Here is a 16,786-nt window from a genome sequence, read left to right as displayed (position 1 = left end):
TGTGTTTTCATGTTTTTCAGCAGAATGTTTCCGTACTACAAGTACAACAACATTTAACTGAGGACGGAGCAGCTCGCGCGTCCTTAGACAGGTCACCCGACACGAACCTGACATGGTTTCTTCCGTACAGTATTTCAGCCAAGGTGACCGTTTTTGCTCTCAGATTCTCATTAGATAGGCAGTCACTATATATGAAGATATTAATTATTAGTTAGAAAGTACCACACTTGGGTATTTGTTTTTATGTGTGTGGACCTACACGTAAATGTACATTGTGCTTTTGGTAAATCCTCCTTTTTCTGCCTAAAAAATAGTTTTGCATTGGAGACAGTTAAGGTGAAAATCATACTTTGGCATCCTACAAGTAAAATGGAGAAAATTCAAACAATAATCCATATAGTTCACAGTACTCACTGCATTCACTTTCTCTCACTCATACTCACTGCATCCACATTCTCTCTTATACCCACTGAATTTACATTCTGTCCTCCATACTCACTGTATTCACAATACTACACTCATAATCGTTGCTTTCACATTCTCTCCCCAATGCTCACTGCATTCAGATTCTCTCATACTCACTGCATTCACATTTTGTCCCTATACTCACTGCATTCACATTCTCTCCCCCATACTCACTGCATTCACGTTCTCTCAGATTTTTCACTTCTTATATAGTAGTTAATATGTAACATTAACAATGTGTATTGTCTGGCATATGCAGTGCAGCTAGAAGCTTTTTGGCAATCAGACAATAGGAGCTTCACATAGCTCCAGCTTCAACGTCGGACCATGGTAACAAGGAACTGGGAAAATGTGCTTTTACTGTAATTAATCAATTATATGTCATGTAAACTTATTTACTTTGTTGTATTTATTAAAATTGTTTTATTTTTTCATAATATACATTTGGTAGAAATGCATAAAGAAGACTTAAGTCTGCAGGGAAAACAATACAGTAAAAAATATACGCAGCGTGTGCTTATAGGATAATGTGTGGATTTCTTAGAGTGTTTGCTTAAAGGACAGTGTGTGGATTTCTTACAGTGTTTGCTTAAAGGACAGTGCGTGGATTTCTTACAGTGTTTGCTTATAGGACAGTTTGTGGATTTATTACAGTGTTTGCTTATAGGACAGTGTGTGGATTTATTACAATGTTTACTTATAGGACAGTGTGTGGATTTATTACAGTGTTTACTTATATGACAGTATGTGGATTTATTACTGTTTGTGTTTATAATATGGTGCTTATTCGATTGTGTTTATGCCCAAGGGAGCATGAGTGTTTATTTTGTGTGTTTGTGTGTGGGGGTGTAGCTGACTGTCATCACACCCCCACCAGCTTTCTATGTACAGGTAGAGATGAGACGCAAAGCCAGCGGTTTGTCCAGGCCAGTGGGATTCCGAGTCCTGTGAGAGGGAGCAACGGGGAAGAGAGCCGATAAACACAGGCAGGCACACAGACTTCATATATTCCTGTCGTTGTGGAGACTCTCCATTCATTTCTATGGGCATAACCCCCCCCCCCCGCCCAGCCCTAACCGTAACCGTAACCATGAGCAACCAAACAAAATACAGGACTTATGACATTTTTAGCTTGATTACAGTCACAGACTTTTATAAAACTGAATGTCTTCTTGTGGGTCTGAAGAATGTGATACAAACCTTTCATCCCCACAATGTAATATACGCATAAATACAGCATCCATGAGCCTAAAGACACAAACGCTTCGGGAGCCGCACATGAAAGGAGAGGCAGAAAAGGAGCTTTCTGCTGTGCTCTCTGACAGGCGTATCGCAGGAATTGCTTCATTAATATACTCAACTGAGTACCTGTTTGGAAGAAACACACCTATTATGAAAGTAAAAAAAATGTAACTTCTGCTGCTTCAGCTAATCATGCAGTATACGAGTATAGCCTCTAGAGGTCAGGCTTTGCACTTATAAGCACATAAATATAACTAGTTCACTGGATTTTAACCTTGGTCCCAGCAGCACACTGTAAGAACTGGGTCACTGCACGTCACACCAAGCAGCAAGCCGGGCTACATTATGTCCTAGCTCATGCCCACTAAGGTTGGAATCTGATCCCAAATCAGTTAATATCACCAGATGTATGGGCACTGCTGAGAACCCATGATGCTGCCTTCAAATCAGGTGATAAAGCAGGCCAAGACAGCGAGGAACAATCTACCACACGCCATTATGGAAGTAAAATGCGGAAATACACTGAGTATACAAGGAAATGGCATGCGACACATGTGGCGGACGGGACATGCCCACCTAACTAACCTGTGCCAGGAATGCCACCCTGACAGACCATCTGAACAATTTCAACACTCAATTGAGGCTTAGAACAAGGTGCTTGCATGTAAATCCATCCCTCCTCAGTAAAACCCTATCCAAGGCAAAGCTATACAAGGCTGCTGGAGCTGACAGTATACTTGGTTGTGTACTCAGGACTGTACAGATCAAGTGGCAGATGTGTTCATGGACATCTTTGGCATCTTCCTCAGCCAGACTATCATCCCCTTATCCTTCAAAACAGACACCATCATGCCTGTACCAAAACAGCCCTAGTGACCTGTTTAAATGACTTCCATCCTGTAGCATTCTCGTCAACCATCACTAAGTGCTTCGAGAAACTAGTCATCTTCCACATTGGGCCACATTGGGTCAGCCTTCCTTCCACATTGGATCCTCTCCAGTTCGTATGTTAGTCCAGCTGCCCTCCATCTAACCTTGGTAGACCTGGACTACAACAAAGTCTCTGACAGGATGCTGATCATAGATTTCAGCTCAGTATTCAATACAGTCATTCCACAGACGCTAATACACGAACTGGAAGGACTTAGTATAAATTCAACATTCTGCAACTGGATCCTAGACTTTCTCACTGAAAGACCACAGGCGATCATCCAGTGGCCCCCCATGGGTGTGTGCTCCACCCAGTGTTCTTCGCTCTGCTGAGCCAACCACACCATCAAGTTCACAGATGATGCCAGTGTGGTTGCGTCAATGGTTCAACCGTGGAGGTCATCATGAGCACCAGGTTCCTCACAATGCACATTGCTGATGATCTCACTTGGACCCACAATATCATCTATCTTTTAAAGAAGACGCCACGGTGACTCCACGTTCTCTATTGCCTGAGCAGAGCACGCCATCTTCCCACATTCAAAACATCATCGGAACCCATCTAGCATCCAAGCCACATCCACAAAGCCACATTTATACTCAACGACCCTTCTCACCCCTCCCACCTGGAAGAAGACTGCAGAGCATTCAGACCAACTCCACTAGATTCTGTAACGACTTCTTTCCTCATGCCGTCAAACTCGTCAACACTGCATTTGAAATTCCATTGAACCACTTTCATTCCTGCCTACCAACTGCCCGCATCAGTCACTTTCTGCATCAGTTGCAGATAACGAATGGTTTTACACTGTAACCCCTGTTTCAAAACCCTGCTCTTCCACTGTAAGCTGTTTATAGTCAAGCACAGCCCTGTTTGAAAGTTGCACTATTTGTAATCAATTTAATAATTGATTATAGTCAAGTATGTCTCATGTGCAAAACCGTTTTTAAAGTCATGGACAAACATATTTATTTCATTGTGTGCTTGCATATTTTGAAATGACAAAGTTTGACTTGACTTGAGAACACAGTCAGTTCAGTGATTGTGAGGATTACGCACTGGGTCCAGTTGCAGGAGGGTCTGTATCTTGTACTATTAAGGAAATTACTTAAGATATGATATAACTTAGGAAATTGCTTAAGATATGACCAACCAGAGAAATATTAATAATGGTGATGATAATGATGACGACAACAACGACAATAATAATAATAATAAATAATAATAATAATAATAATAATAATAATAATAATAATAATAATAATAAGCATTTCACACTTTTGGCTCAACAGCAATACTGTGTGACAGAGCAGCTTCTCGCAGGATTAAACAGAGGTCAGAGAGATACAGAACGGCACATTCCCAACAGGCTGGACTCATAAATTCTGCCCTTGCAGAGTGGAGCAAACATCTCCTTTTAGAGTGTGGAACTTGAGATAGCAGAACTGCTGCACTACTGCTGGCCTGCAGGCAGAGGGCGCTGTGTCTCCTGTCTCCCTCTCATTACATATCCTGAAACTACTGTTGCTAACAGAACATGGTGTCGTACCATACAGAGCCTCCCATAATGAATGCTGCATCAGAAGAAGAAAAAAAACCATCCTCCCTGAACACTGGATTACAACACAGGACCTCCTCTACAGAACATCATATCACACTATCCTCATAACTGAACACTGTATCACAGGATCCTACCAACTGAACACTATCACAGGATTCTCTTAACTGAACACTGTATCACAGGATCCTAGCAACTGAACACTGTATCACAGGATCCTGGCAACTGAACACTGTATCACAGGATCCTAGCAACTGAACACTATCACAGGATTCTCTTAACTGAACACTGTATCACAGGATCCTAGCAACCGAACACTATCACAGATCCTCCCAACTAAAGGCTGTATCACAGAATCCTTGTTACCGAACCATCCATCATAATACAGGATCGATATAAACGAGCTCTGTAAAGGATCCTAAGTTAATTATGTTTGCTGTTAGCTTCACACCTAGGTCAGGTTGGCTTCTTGATTTTGACAAGGCCCTTGTCCACGAGGCACCTGTAGAACTCCTGGATGTAGGTGTACACACACTTCCAGTCGGGCTCCTTCATCCGTACCAAGTCATCCACTTCCAGCAGACGGGGGACGTTGGCCTGCTGCCTGGAAGGGGAATGGGGATTGCCTGCTGTCAGGGAGGGCGTGCCCAGTCACTGTGTGCGTGTTTGTATGCAGACTGTGCTTTTGGCTGTGCGTTAGGCGCCGACACTAACTCTGCTGCACTGAACGCTGTGTGGAAATTGTGCCGCCGCTGCCTGGGGTCCAGTGCGTTGTAATCGAAGGCCTGGGGAAAGAAGTTATGCACCAGGGCACAGAAGGCCAGGCCGTCAGCCCAGCTGGAGGAGAAGTTCTGGATGTGGACATTCTGCTCCAAAGGGACAGGAGAAGAAGGACAAGAGTCAGACACGGGAAGACCAGCACACACACCAGCACAGTCACACACTGTCAGACGTGAAGACCAGCACACACACCAGCACAAGCACACACTGTCAGACGTGAAGACCAGCACACACACCAGCACATGCACACACTGTCAGACGTGAAGACCAGCACACACACCAGCACATGCAAACACTGTCAGACGTGAAGACCAGCACACACACCAGCACATGCACACACTGTCAGACGTGAAGACCAGCACACACACCAGCACATGCACACACTGTCAGACGTGAAGACCAGCACACACACCAGCACAAGCACACACTGTCAGATATGAAGACCTGTCTGTATGCTTCCTCTTTCCCTGAACTCTCATATTCCAGTGCAGTGGCGCAGTGGGTAACACTCCAGTCTCCTCTCCGTCACAAAGCATGTCATTTGTGTGCATTTTTGTCTCTAAACTTCCTTCAGTCTGGCCTCCTGTCCTGGGTCTGACTATCACGTGCTCACACTCACCTCATACATTTGGGTCTTTGCCCGACACCAGTCCAACAGCATCTGCTTGACATTTTTGTTGTTGGTCCCAGAACCAGGCGAACGGCCAGGTCTTTGGATCCGGACAACAGCTGGACCAGCAGCTCTGCCATGGTCAAGAGAAGGACATGCACACAATGATCACAGGGACACGGACAAACTCAAAACACAGAGGGTCACAAGGGGACAGAACATGGACGGTCTCATACAAGCCGCATTTCGGAAAGGTAAAACGCTCTCAAATCCATATTCTATCTATCCACACTCCCCCCAACATTTGTCAATCTCCCCTCTTCTCACTCTCCATCTTTTTATCTCATATTTGAACTCAAAGTGCTTTGTTGGCAGGAACTGGTGTAAACACTGCCGGTGCAGTACTAGGGGGTGTACGGTAAATATAAATATTTTGAGATGTCTCTCCAGCCCTGACTAACCCTGTGCTCTCGCTCTCCAGTTGCTGGGCCAGGGCTCGGGGTGAGGGTGCTGAGAAACTCTTCGGCTTCATCATCTCCTTGCGTTTCTCTGCTTGTCTGCACTCAAGCTCTGCCAGGCCTCCACGGGTCTGCTTCCCAGGCTGGAGAGGGCTGAAGAGAGTCCGGGGTTCGGCAGAGGGTCCGGGGTTCGGCAGAGAGTCCCGGGTTCGACGGGTCCCCACAAGGGTCAGCCAGGAGTCAGAAAGGAGTCAGTCAGAGGTTAGCATTGGGTCATCATGGACTCAGGCGTACTCCCCATTCCCCTATTGGTCTCCGCTCACATTACACGTAATGATCCAGGCCCTAGCACACTTCTGTTATCATCATGCAACTTTTTATGTTGATGAAAATAGGAAGGAAAGCATCATCACACAGCACAATAAAATTCATGATTAATGTGTTTATTTTTTACCTCGCTTGGGGTCATTTTGGGCACAGTGACAAACATAGATTTATCTAGTTTGCAACACAGTGATTTTTATTTATTCCTCCTGCACGTATAAAGTACCTGTGTCTGTGTTCCGTACCTGAGCACAGTTAGCAATCACACTAGTCAAACAAACTGGACTTTGGGGACAAAGGTGCTCGGGCATGGAACAAATCAGCTAGTGTGAGTACACCCTCAGTCAGGGGTTAACAAGGGCTTAGTAAGGGGTTAGTAAGGGGTTGGTAAGGGGTTAGTAAGGGGTGAACGCAGAGGCTGCCAGGGGTCAGCAAATGCTGCAGCCCTTCTCACTGTCACCTGTAAGCCAGCTTCGTGATGGAGGAGCTGCCTTGTTGATGAGATGTTTGGATTGACCGTCCTGGCAGGGAGAGAGAAGAGAAATCACCATGCAGGTGAAAATTTAAACTGGAAACCTGAGGTTGATTGGCTGAATGATAGAGGGGGGGGGTTCTCACGGTCAGGGCCGTGTCTGCCGCTCTTCCTGGGGAGACACTCGTCTGTCATTCTGCCCCGACCCCTCACCATCAGCTCCTCAGCACCCCCACCTGGTTGCCCCTTCTGCTCCTTCTCCTGCTCATTGAGGTCCTGTTGGTCTGGGGGAAGAAGTAGAGCAGCAGTAAACTCCACATTCCCCATCATGCCTCGTTCCGGAAACCGTTGCATGCGATTGGCCCCCAGCATTCAGGGTGGGTGCAGGATGCCTGCTGTACTCACCATGCTTGCAGGACACAACAGCTGCACTGCAGCTCGGAGATACGGCCTCCATGCCAAGAGGAGCAGGGTCCTTCTCCAGCTCTGGCTGAAAGTACAAAGAAGAGCAGGAACCAATTAGTGAGCTGGAGTCCAGGCCTGGGGGTCAATGCAGGGTGGTTCTGGAGGCCTGGGGGTTAACACCAGGGAGTAGGAGTAGAAGGATTGGGGGCCTAGGGGTTAACACGGCACAGGGGCAGGAGGACCTTATAGGGACATGCTGTCCTGGGGTTCCTGCCTCATGCTCTCTTCCTGCTGGGATAGACCCCAGGTCCCCAGTAGCCATGTGCTGGATAAGCGGTTTTGCAAGATGCAAGATCCCCCCCCCCTCTCTCTCTCTGTCATCTCTCAGGGATTCATTCCCATCTCTCCCCCTCTCTCTGATTCTCTCTCTCTTTCCCTCTGTCATCTCTCAGGGATTCATTCCCATCTCTCTCTCTATGTCGTGTTTCCACTTCAAAAACATGCACATACATCATTAACTGAGGAGACTCTTTCTGTGCTGCACTCCTCAGCATGGCTTCATGCAGCACACAAAGGTTTGTCCCCATGCATGGAGAAAATCTCAGAATACAAAACCAAACCAAAGAAAAATAAGGTGTCTGAAACAGACAAAAGACACTTCTGTCAGATGCAATTTCAGGGCTTTAGCTGGTCAGACATGCACAGCCTTACCTGGGCAGCTTTGTCTGCAGTTATCTCTAATAGGAGAAAAACAGTGACATGAGTAATTGTCATCCGTTACTTTATTGAAAATAATTAGCACTGTGCTGTGTTTATATACACAGTCCATACACAGCTCACGGTGTTTAGCTGTAACGTTCGGCTTGTTGGTTTTACATGTCACACCATAAATCATCATCTGAATGTCTATACCGAAGGCTTTTACCAAAGAAAAATATGATACATGCAGCAGTTACATCACAGCAGCTAAGAATTAGCAGGTGAACGCAGCAGGAAACACCAATAGTAACATAATACTAAAAATTAAAAACGGCAGTGAACCTGTGAGCATTCATCACAAACAGCGTTTGTCTGATTCGCGGGATGGATCATGGCAGAGACATATTTCCCAAAATCCCTCACTCAGATAAGCATGTGTGAGTAAGTAAGGAGCAAAGCCATGGGGGGATAGGGTTAGGGGGGTCCACCCTCACCTGTGCTGTGCCCCGGTCCGGATGTGGAGCGGCCGCCCTTGACCTGGATGGCGACCGAGATGCTCATATCTCTGCTGGTCTCCTTCGCTCTCAGCCCCAGCACCTCAGAGCACCTCAGCTTTTTAGTGGTGATGCCACACCCCCAGGCTACAGCACTGCCTCCCCTGCTGCCGCCCCCCCCACCCCGTCATCGATGGCTTCTGTCTTCCCTGAAGCCGATTGCCTTCATCTTTCCACCTCCACACTTCTCTTCCTCTGAGGGGTAGCTTAGCTTCTGAGCAGGTTGGATTTTAGGGTCCCCTATGAAATTTTTTGCATGGGGGTGGGAGTCCCCACCTGACACATTTTGCCAGCCCGCAGCCCCATACGTGCCACATGACCAGTTCATTCCAGGTCACTGGGCTTCCCAACGAATCCAGAGGGCGACATTAGCTTTGGAGCATTGAGCTTCCTGCCAGGATTAGGGTGGGTTTAACGCAGAGGAGCAGGGAAACACCACTTTTCCTTATTAAGGCAAAACAGGACACAGGCGTACAGTGAAGGGGCTGGTGTTTACATTACTCACCCCGCAGATCCACACACCGTGTGTAAGAGCAGAGACACACACACGATCTGAAGTAAACCATCTGTCTGGGAAGGACCGACATGGCTAAGATGCACCAGCCCCCGGCCTGTTTATTGACTGCTTTTCAGAGTTAAACGCTCGAGCACCATCCTGCTTTCGTGGCGACACCCTGGCAGGATCCCGTCATTAAACACGCAGTCGGTGATAAGGCAGGGCCAGCCCGAGGGTGGGGCCCGTGACAGGGCTGATTGCCTGACATCATCGCCACACATACGTGAGGAATGTGTTCTTAGAGACCCCCCAGCGTGGCCAATGGGTGAGCAGACTGCAGCAGGTGCTCCAGCCTGGGGTGGGGGTCAGCCTCAGCGTGCCCAGGTCTCACGCAGGCCCCCTCAGGTGTCTTACCTGGTCCCTCCTGACCAGGTCTGGTGCCTCCTGCTCATCGCCTTCATCACATGTTTATGTGTTAGTGCCTGCAGCTTCCAGATGAAGTAAGAAACACCAGCATGGCACAAGCCTTTAGTCTTTATTCTCAGTAACATGAGCAAATATACATAATAATAAACAAAAAAATATTCTCCCAGCAGTACCACATGACTCTAAAAGTACTACAAATACTACTGGAGCCTATACAACACAGTGAGTTGGCGCCATCCAGTGGCCGATAATTAAACTTGTAAAAGCAGAAAACCGATTGAGGAATTACTGCCCCCTATTTGTGAAGCAAGTCTGACAGTGCCCACAGCTATGCCGGGTGGCATTAAAACAGCTTCCTCGCCTTTAAATCTTCAGCCTGTGATTCTAAACCAGACACAGAAATGAATTCTGCAGAACGGAGGAAAGACCTGCAGTCTTTACTGTTACGGTGGGTTGGTGCTTGCTTAAACATAATGATGAGCCCCACAAGGTGCGATTAATCACTTGGCCCGCAAAGTTAGTAATGGCCAGCAGGGGGCGCTCATCACCGTGAAAAATCATGACGTCAAGTTAGATGTAAATCAGCCCTCAACACTTTAATATTCCAGTTGACTTTCCATAACATTGGTACCGTGGAACATGGTCTAAGAGAAAGCATAGTCTTTAAACAGTACATTTGGCAAATAAATATTTTGTTAGTATTTACAACAAATTAAAACCCCTTAGCTGACACACACACACACACACACACACACACACACACACACACACACACACACACACACATGTAGGGTATACCTATCCTTATGGGGCCCGCTCATTGACTTGTATGGGAAAAATGCTAATGCTAACTATGACAAACTTAACCCACACCCTGCCCTAACCATAACTATAAGTAACCAAGCAAAAATACAAGAGTTTTTTGCATTCTTAACTTTTTCATAGCAGTTACTGATTTTTATAAAATAGAGTTTTCCCTTATGGGGACCAGGAAACCAGTCCCCATAAAGGAAAAAAAAACGGAAATTTATCACGTTATGGGGACATTGTGTCCCCGTAAGGATAGGTCACACACACACACACACACACACACACACACACACACACACACACACACACACACACACACACGCACCTTGGACGGGGTGGGTAATGTGCTTCTATCATAAAACAGATTATTCATCTTGCTTTTCTTTCAGGGTCCTCAAGTATAAAAGGCAAAACCAGTAAAACAGACCCCTCCCCACACACACACACACAAATGCTGGATTTTCTGGGACGTGTATTTTTAAACAGATGGGAAATGTTCCAAGTACAATGAATAAAAATAGCAGCTTATATTATCAGCGCCACAGACTGGTAACACCCTTAGTTCTAAACGACCTTTTCTAGCGATGGATCCCACCAGCTAATCACAAGCTGTCCTATGACCTGTCCTATCAACTCGTCCAGAACCGTCAGAACCCCGCCTTCCCGTGCCCAGCCATATCGAGACAAACCCAGAACCGTCAGAACCCCGCCATCCCAACGCCAGCCATATCGAGACAAACCCAGAACCTTCATTAATATGATTTATAAAAGTAAAACCATCTCAAAATGAAAGTGCTGAGATTTCCCAGGGAATGCCATGTGCTTCTGGTAGGTGTGGGGTCACAAGCGACCCCAAAACAACCTGGGAAACCTGAGGACAGAGGCATAATGGAGAACAGAGACAGCCACTGAGGCATGATGGGAAATTGGCCTCCCAATAAAGTGCCTTGTGAGTGGGTGGGGGCACAACACCCACACCAACAACACCCAGCTCCCCAACTCCAACCCACCCCCCGAGGGAACAAAAGCTAAGTGAGCACAACCTCAGATTTAAAAACCACCCGTAAACAAAACACAAAACTGACAGATTCTGAGGGGGGTCACCTAGTTTTAAAACAAGCCCCCGCTCAGTCAAAGCTGCCTTCAGTGCCAGGGACCGTCCTCAGTGCACTGTAACCTCTCTACTGTCCCCTCAAATGAAATCACAGTGACAAGGAAGGATAGGAGGGCCGCACTGCGCCATGTGGGGGGGCTGGATGCATTCAGTCACAGTCATGTACCAACTGGATTAGCCCTCTAGATGAGTAGCAAGTAGTACCCCCCCCCGACAATGCCCAAGTGCTCGAACCCAAACCCTAACCCTCTCACTGGCGTCAGGCCCCCCCCTGGCAAACGAGATGCTAATGCGGCGCCCCCCCTCAGCCGCTGACGCTTGCTGCTGGGTGTGCCGCCCTAGCGGGCCGCCGTGAGTCCAGGTATCCGGCAATGTACTCGCAGTTCTGGTAGATGAGCATGCCAGAGAGTGTGAGCGCAGCCCCCGCGCAGCTCAGCGCTGACAGCTCGCTGTCGAACAGCAGCTGCGACAGCAGCAGGTTGCCCACCACGGAGAGGTTCCCCAGGATGTGCAGCGTGACGGCTGAGGTGAGCGCGATGACGCAGCAGCTCGACAGGTTGTAGAGCACCGACCCCAGGCAGCTCAGCCCGATGCAGAGCCAGAGCCGCAGATCGTAGTGCCAGGGCGATGCCAGGCTCGCCCAGTTCTCCAGCAGCAGGGCCGCCACAGCCAGGATGCAGAAACTGGGGATGGACATCAGGTAGAGCAGGAACACTGAGGGGATCTTCTCTTCCTGGAGCAGGATGCCTGAGCACACACAGATCACACAAAAAGATCATGGCAGATCACACACACGGATCTCAAAGATCACATAGAGAACTCTTATACATACACAGATCACACATACACAAAAGTATTGGGCCTCCTGTCCATTACACCTACAGGAATTTTAAAACATCCCTTTCCAAATGTATATGGAGCTGGTCCCCCTCTTGCAGTTATTACAGCTGCCGCTCTTCTGGGGAGGCTTTCTACAAGTTTATGGACTGTGTCTGTGGGAGATTCTGCTCATTCACCCAGAAGAGCATTTGTCAGGTCAGGCACTGATGTTGGATGTGAAGGCCTGGCTCGCAATCTGCGTTCTATTTCATCCCAAAGGTGTTTGATGGGGTTGAGGTCAGAGCTCTGTGTGGGCCGGTCAAGTTCTTCCACACCAAACTCACCCAACCACGTCTTTATGGACTTTCCTTTGTGCGCTGGGGCACAGTCATGCTGGTACATAAAGGGCCTTCCTTCCCCAAACAGTTCACACAAAGTTGGAACTTTGTAGAATTATATAGAATTATAAAATGTCTTGGTATGCTGAAGCATTAAAAGCTCCCTTCATTGGGACTAAGGGGCCCAACCCCTACAAAACAGCCCCATACCATTATCCCTCCTCCACCAAACTTAACACTTGCCACAATGTAGTCAGGCAGGCAGAGAAATGTGATTCCTCCACTCCAGAGGCCAGTGGCTGTGTGCTTTACACCACTCCATGCTACACTTGGCATTGCTCTTGGTGATGTGAGGCAACTGCTCAGCTATGGAAGCCCAATCCATGAAGCTCTTTGTGCAGAGTGTTATGGACAAAGGTTGGGTTAATGCCAATCAACAGACCTTTGACGACTTTTACACAATTAGCACCTCAGCACTCATGACCGTGTTCTGTTACTTTAAGTGGTCTGCTCCTTCATGGCTGAATTTCTGTAGTTCCTAAATTCTTCCATTTTGCAATAATACAGTTGAGTGTGAAAGATCTAGCAGGGAAGAAATTTCACAAACTGACTTATTGCAAAGGTGGCATCCCATGACTATAACATGCCTGAATTCACTGAGCTCTTCAGAATGACCCATTCATTCACAAATGTATGTAAACCTGACTGCATGGCTGGGTGCTTCCTATTCACCATGGGTCTGAATGAAACACCTGAATTCTCACGCATACACAGATCTCACGCATACACAGATCTTACACATACACTACCAGTCAAAAACTTTTGCGCAGATTTTCTACATTTGCATGTTACTCACTTAACATTTACTAAAAATACATTCAAATATTCTTTGATAACAAATAAATGTATAGTATGTTTACCATATAAGTACCTTTTTTAGCAAGAAAATGTCATATCTTTGATTCATCAAAGTCACCTCCTCTAGCAGTTATAACAGCAGAGAAAATTCAAGACATTCTGTGTACAACAGAATTACATGCTGCTGTCAGATGGGATGAAACGGTTAACTAGTGCATTTAAAGTTAAAGGGCAGCCTAGAATTTGACCATCACCACACTACCAGTTAATTTTATTACTTTGGCTGGTAAATTTTAATACCAGTTTAGTTTAGATACTAGAACTTGTGGTCATAAGTGGAAATTGGCAGAACATTTTAAAATGAATTTGAGGAAGCACTTCTTTACACAGCGTTTGGAATAGTCTTCCTGCTAGTGTAGCGCAAGCTAAAACCCTGGGATCCTTTAAGTCAGAGCTAGATAAGATTTTAACAACTAAGACCGAATGGTCTCCTCTCCTTTGTAAATTTCTTATGTTCTTATGTAGTTAATAGGATACCAGACATGCACTGTTACATACTCTTTCCATGTCATAAAGGAAACTTGTTTTTGTTGACATATTTTTATTTATAGCTGCTCACTCAACTTTCCCATGGTTAACCAGAATAAAAAAATCTTCAGTTTAATAATGAATGGAAAAGTGGTAAAAACCTGTCGTGTGGAAGGTTGGCTGGTAGTGAACATACACAGATCACACACAGCCCGTGCACCAAGGCTTTGCTGACTGTCCTCTATCAGAGTGGGACAAACGGAATGAAAACACAAAGTTAATCGCAGCAGCATGATGTCAGCGCAGCCCGTAAACAGACGTGTAGTCAGTGAACATGTGGCCACAGCATCGAGCACAAGGGCGGCCTGAACGGGGCATGTCGCACGGAGCCCTGTGATTGGCAGTCACTCCATCTCCAGATAAACACGCACGGGCACGATTGGTGCGTATCCGGAGAGGCAACGCCAGGCTCCAAAATAGCATGTTGAAACCTGAGCCAGCCCTCAGACAGCCCTGGGTCTGCTCAGAAGTACCACTTTAAAGACTTGGGTGATGAGAAGGGGTGTGGCCTCTGAGACACGCAGCTCCAGTCATACTGCATTTTCAAGCCATGGTTACGCGACTCGGCAGGCAAATATCGAGGAATGAAGCTGAATGGATCGGAAGACACGTGACCCTCAGAACAAGGGCTGCGGTGAGTCATCGCGGATTTCTGTGTCGCCCTCTGGTCACGCTAATTCATCACTGCAGGCTCCCACGCAGCCTAAGGCTGTACATGGGACCTCAGTCGAGGGAGAAATCGAAGAACAGAGGGTAGCAAGAGGTACACAGAAATCAGGCTACAGGCAGATCAGCACCGCAAAACACATGACAAAGGCTGTGGAAACCAGCCCAAGCTCCTGCCCTACACCAAAAGCTGCTATTTAACATGTGTGGAGACTAAATGGTATTTCTGGAAAAAAACACACAGGAAAGCATGCAGGGCAGGGCAGGGCAGGGCAGGACGGCCCGAGGCGCTGCGGCAGGCCCACTCACTCTGCTGGATAGACTTCACCCCCCTGAGCATGGTGGCCGCGAACACGAAGAGGCAGCCGGTCTGGTCGAACTGCAGCTCGCCCATGACGCTGAAGGAGGCGCCCAGGCAGATAGGCATCATGGCCGTGTACTTCAGGGCGTGATGCTGCTTGCCAAGGATCAGCGTGGAGATGGCGAGCGTGAAGATCGGTGTGGTCGTGTAGATCATCTGCGCGAAGGACAGCTGTACATAGCTGAGGCCCACATTCCCCAGGGCAATGCTGGCGCAGAAGGTCAGGCTCAGTAGGAAGACCTTGAGCTTGGCGGCGGCAGTCAGCTGACCCCGGGCAGCCGCAGTGGCACCCACCAGCTGCAGCCGGATCAGGCCGTAATCCACCACGATGGCTGTCAGCATGTGCAGCGCAGACAGCAGCAGCGGGTACCTGAAGTTGTACACAGCGAAGATCCACTTGTTCAGGCTGGAGATGGTGGTGCCCGTGACGAGCCACACCAGGACAGCGGGCAGCAGGTACAGCATCTCCGGGGCACTGCTCTTTGGCCTCCTCCACGTGGCCCGACTCGCCTCATGTCCAGGGAGCCCATCTGCGGGGATCATGCTGGCCTCATCGCCTCTTCTGGAAGGCACACACATATTTCCTGAGCAGACTGCTGGCTCTTACGACGTGATCATTATTTTCCTACGCAAACACGTGCCGATGTGAGGCGGGACCAAAGGGCCAGGGGGCCGGCTTCCCGAGACACATCACTGGCGCTCCTAAGCCATGTGCGCCATCGGCCAGCCCCGGAAATTTAAATGCCGACACTGACACCGTTTAACATGTTTACCGCACAGGCGCCGTGCTGTCGGACTGCACCCGCTTCTCCGGGAATCGTCCCCGATACCTCATCGGGCCCGTCGGCCACACAAAGCGGCCGCTCCGGAGCCACGGGGGCTGTCCGGGATAAATCCCGTTATGGACCGGCCGCTTTAGGCACTGACGGGAGCGTGAATTACGCCTTAAATCGCGGTATTCATTGTATACCATCATCATAAAACATCACCACTCCCGCTCCGCCGCCGTTACCCGCTCCGGTTCCGAGATCCGAGCCCGCCGCAGGATCAGCGACACCTCCCCGCGGCACGACTCGGATGCTGGCGCCGCCTGCCGTCGCCGTCTGCCGCCAGAATGACTGGGACACACCGCAGCATGTGGATCCGTTTTCAGGAGTATAGAGCCGCAGCCCCGACACACCGGCAGCGACACTGACAGACACACTGGAGGTTAATTCCGTCGGCGTGAGCCCGAAAAGCCACCGTAGTAAGTAAAGCGGGGGACAGACGAGCTGTGGGATGCGGGAATGAGAATGATCCTCCGGTAACCCTCAGCGAACTGACACGGTGACGGTCCGGGGTGCGCCGCACTGACACAGCGCCGGTTGCAGTGGGCTTCGCTCCGCCTCCGCTTCGGCTGCACCAACTGGCGTCCTGTTTTTCCGCCGACAGCCGGAAGACATTCGGGACGACTTTCGTCAACCCGTGACTCCGAACTGGCCACCAGATGGCGATCTCACATGTTGACAGAGACGATCCATATTTATAGCACTGGATTATTCGATTTATACAAAGCCCTCGAGTATCCCTCTTAACCGCGACGTCTCTCACTAAAGGCAAGACAGAGCTCGTATCATTTCCTCACCTTGTAAACACTGAATAAGGTGATCATCTCTGCAGGGGCGAGTATTAGTGGGTAGCCAATAGAGAGATGACTAGTCACCCCTAGAGATCAGCAGGGACACAGATGGTGGCGTTTCCATGACCCATACAAAGTGTAAATGTACATCAAAGGAATTATCCATAACAAACTGTTGCCTTTATGGAATGTAT

The 16,786-nt window shown here is 48.2% G+C and overlaps 2 protein-coding genes across 3 annotated transcripts; both read right to left on the bottom strand.

Moving 5' to 3' along the window:
* Positions 1 to 882: 882 nt before the first annotated feature.
* Positions 883 to 8,638, bottom strand: smtna (smoothelin a). The gene is made up of 10 exons (XM_049018557.1): positions 8,439 to 8,638; positions 7,957 to 7,982; positions 7,246 to 7,330; positions 6,987 to 7,124; positions 6,829 to 6,889; positions 6,048 to 6,197; positions 5,596 to 5,719; positions 4,911 to 5,062; positions 4,648 to 4,800; positions 883 to 1,410 (listed from the first exon to the last, which is right to left on the bottom strand). Exons 1-9 carry the CDS (start codon positions 8,503 to 8,505, stop codon positions 4,653 to 4,655), a joined length of 951 nt encoding a protein of 316 aa, XP_048874514.1. The 5' UTR covers positions 8,506 to 8,638; the 3' UTR covers positions 883 to 1,410; positions 4,648 to 4,652.
* Positions 8,639 to 9,512: 874 nt separating this feature from the next.
* On the bottom strand, positions 9,513 to 16,744 carry slc35e4 (solute carrier family 35 member E4). 2 transcript variants are annotated; one of them, XM_049020053.1, is made up of 3 exons: positions 15,987 to 16,744; positions 14,923 to 15,536; positions 9,513 to 12,091 (listed from the first exon to the last, which is right to left on the bottom strand). In XM_049020053.1, the coding sequence occupies exons 2-3, from the start codon at positions 15,515 to 15,517 to the stop codon at positions 11,649 to 11,651; spliced, it is 1,038 nt and encodes a 345-aa protein (XP_048876010.1). In that variant the 5' UTR covers positions 15,518 to 15,536; positions 15,987 to 16,744; the 3' UTR covers positions 9,513 to 11,648. The 2 variants fall into 2 exon arrangements, with proteins under 2 accessions (XP_048876010.1, XP_048876009.1); XM_049020052.1 differs by having other exon boundaries at positions 14,923 to 16,744.
* Positions 16,745 to 16,786: the final 42 nt, after the last annotated feature.

This window comes from Brienomyrus brachyistius, chromosome 7 (genome assembly GCF_023856365.1).
Source record: "Brienomyrus brachyistius isolate T26 chromosome 7, BBRACH_0.4, whole genome shotgun sequence".
NCBI lineage: Eukaryota > Metazoa > Chordata > Actinopteri > Osteoglossiformes > Mormyridae > Brienomyrus > Brienomyrus brachyistius.
Note: the sequence above shows the minus strand (reverse complement) of the source record. Positions and strands in the feature narration are given on the sequence as shown.

What these genes read in the sequence shown, in the direction of transcription:
- smtna (XM_049018557.1), bottom strand. Translation starts at nt 8,505, where the DNA reads ATGAGCATCTCGGTCGCCATCCAGGTCAAGGGCGGCCGCTCCACATCC. An exon ending in CTGCAGACAAAGCTGCCCAG is followed by an intron (nt 7,331 to 7,956) that starts GTAAGGCTGTGC and finishes TTGTACTTTCAG; the next exon opens with CCAGAGCTGGAGAAGGACCC. An exon ending in CTGGAGAGCGAGAGCACAGG is followed by an intron (nt 5,720 to 6,047) that starts GTTAGTCAGGGC and finishes TGACCATGGCAG; the next exon opens with AGCTGCTGGTCCAGCTGTTG.
- slc35e4 (XM_049020052.1), bottom strand. Translation starts at nt 15,553, where the DNA reads ATGTGTGTGCCTTCCAGAAGAGGCGATGAGGCCAGCATGATCCCCGCA. An exon ending in GGTGAAGTCTATCCAGCAGA is followed by an intron (nt 12,092 to 14,922) that starts GTGAGTGGGCCT and finishes GTGTGTGCTCAG; the next exon opens with GCATCCTGCTCCAGGAAGAG.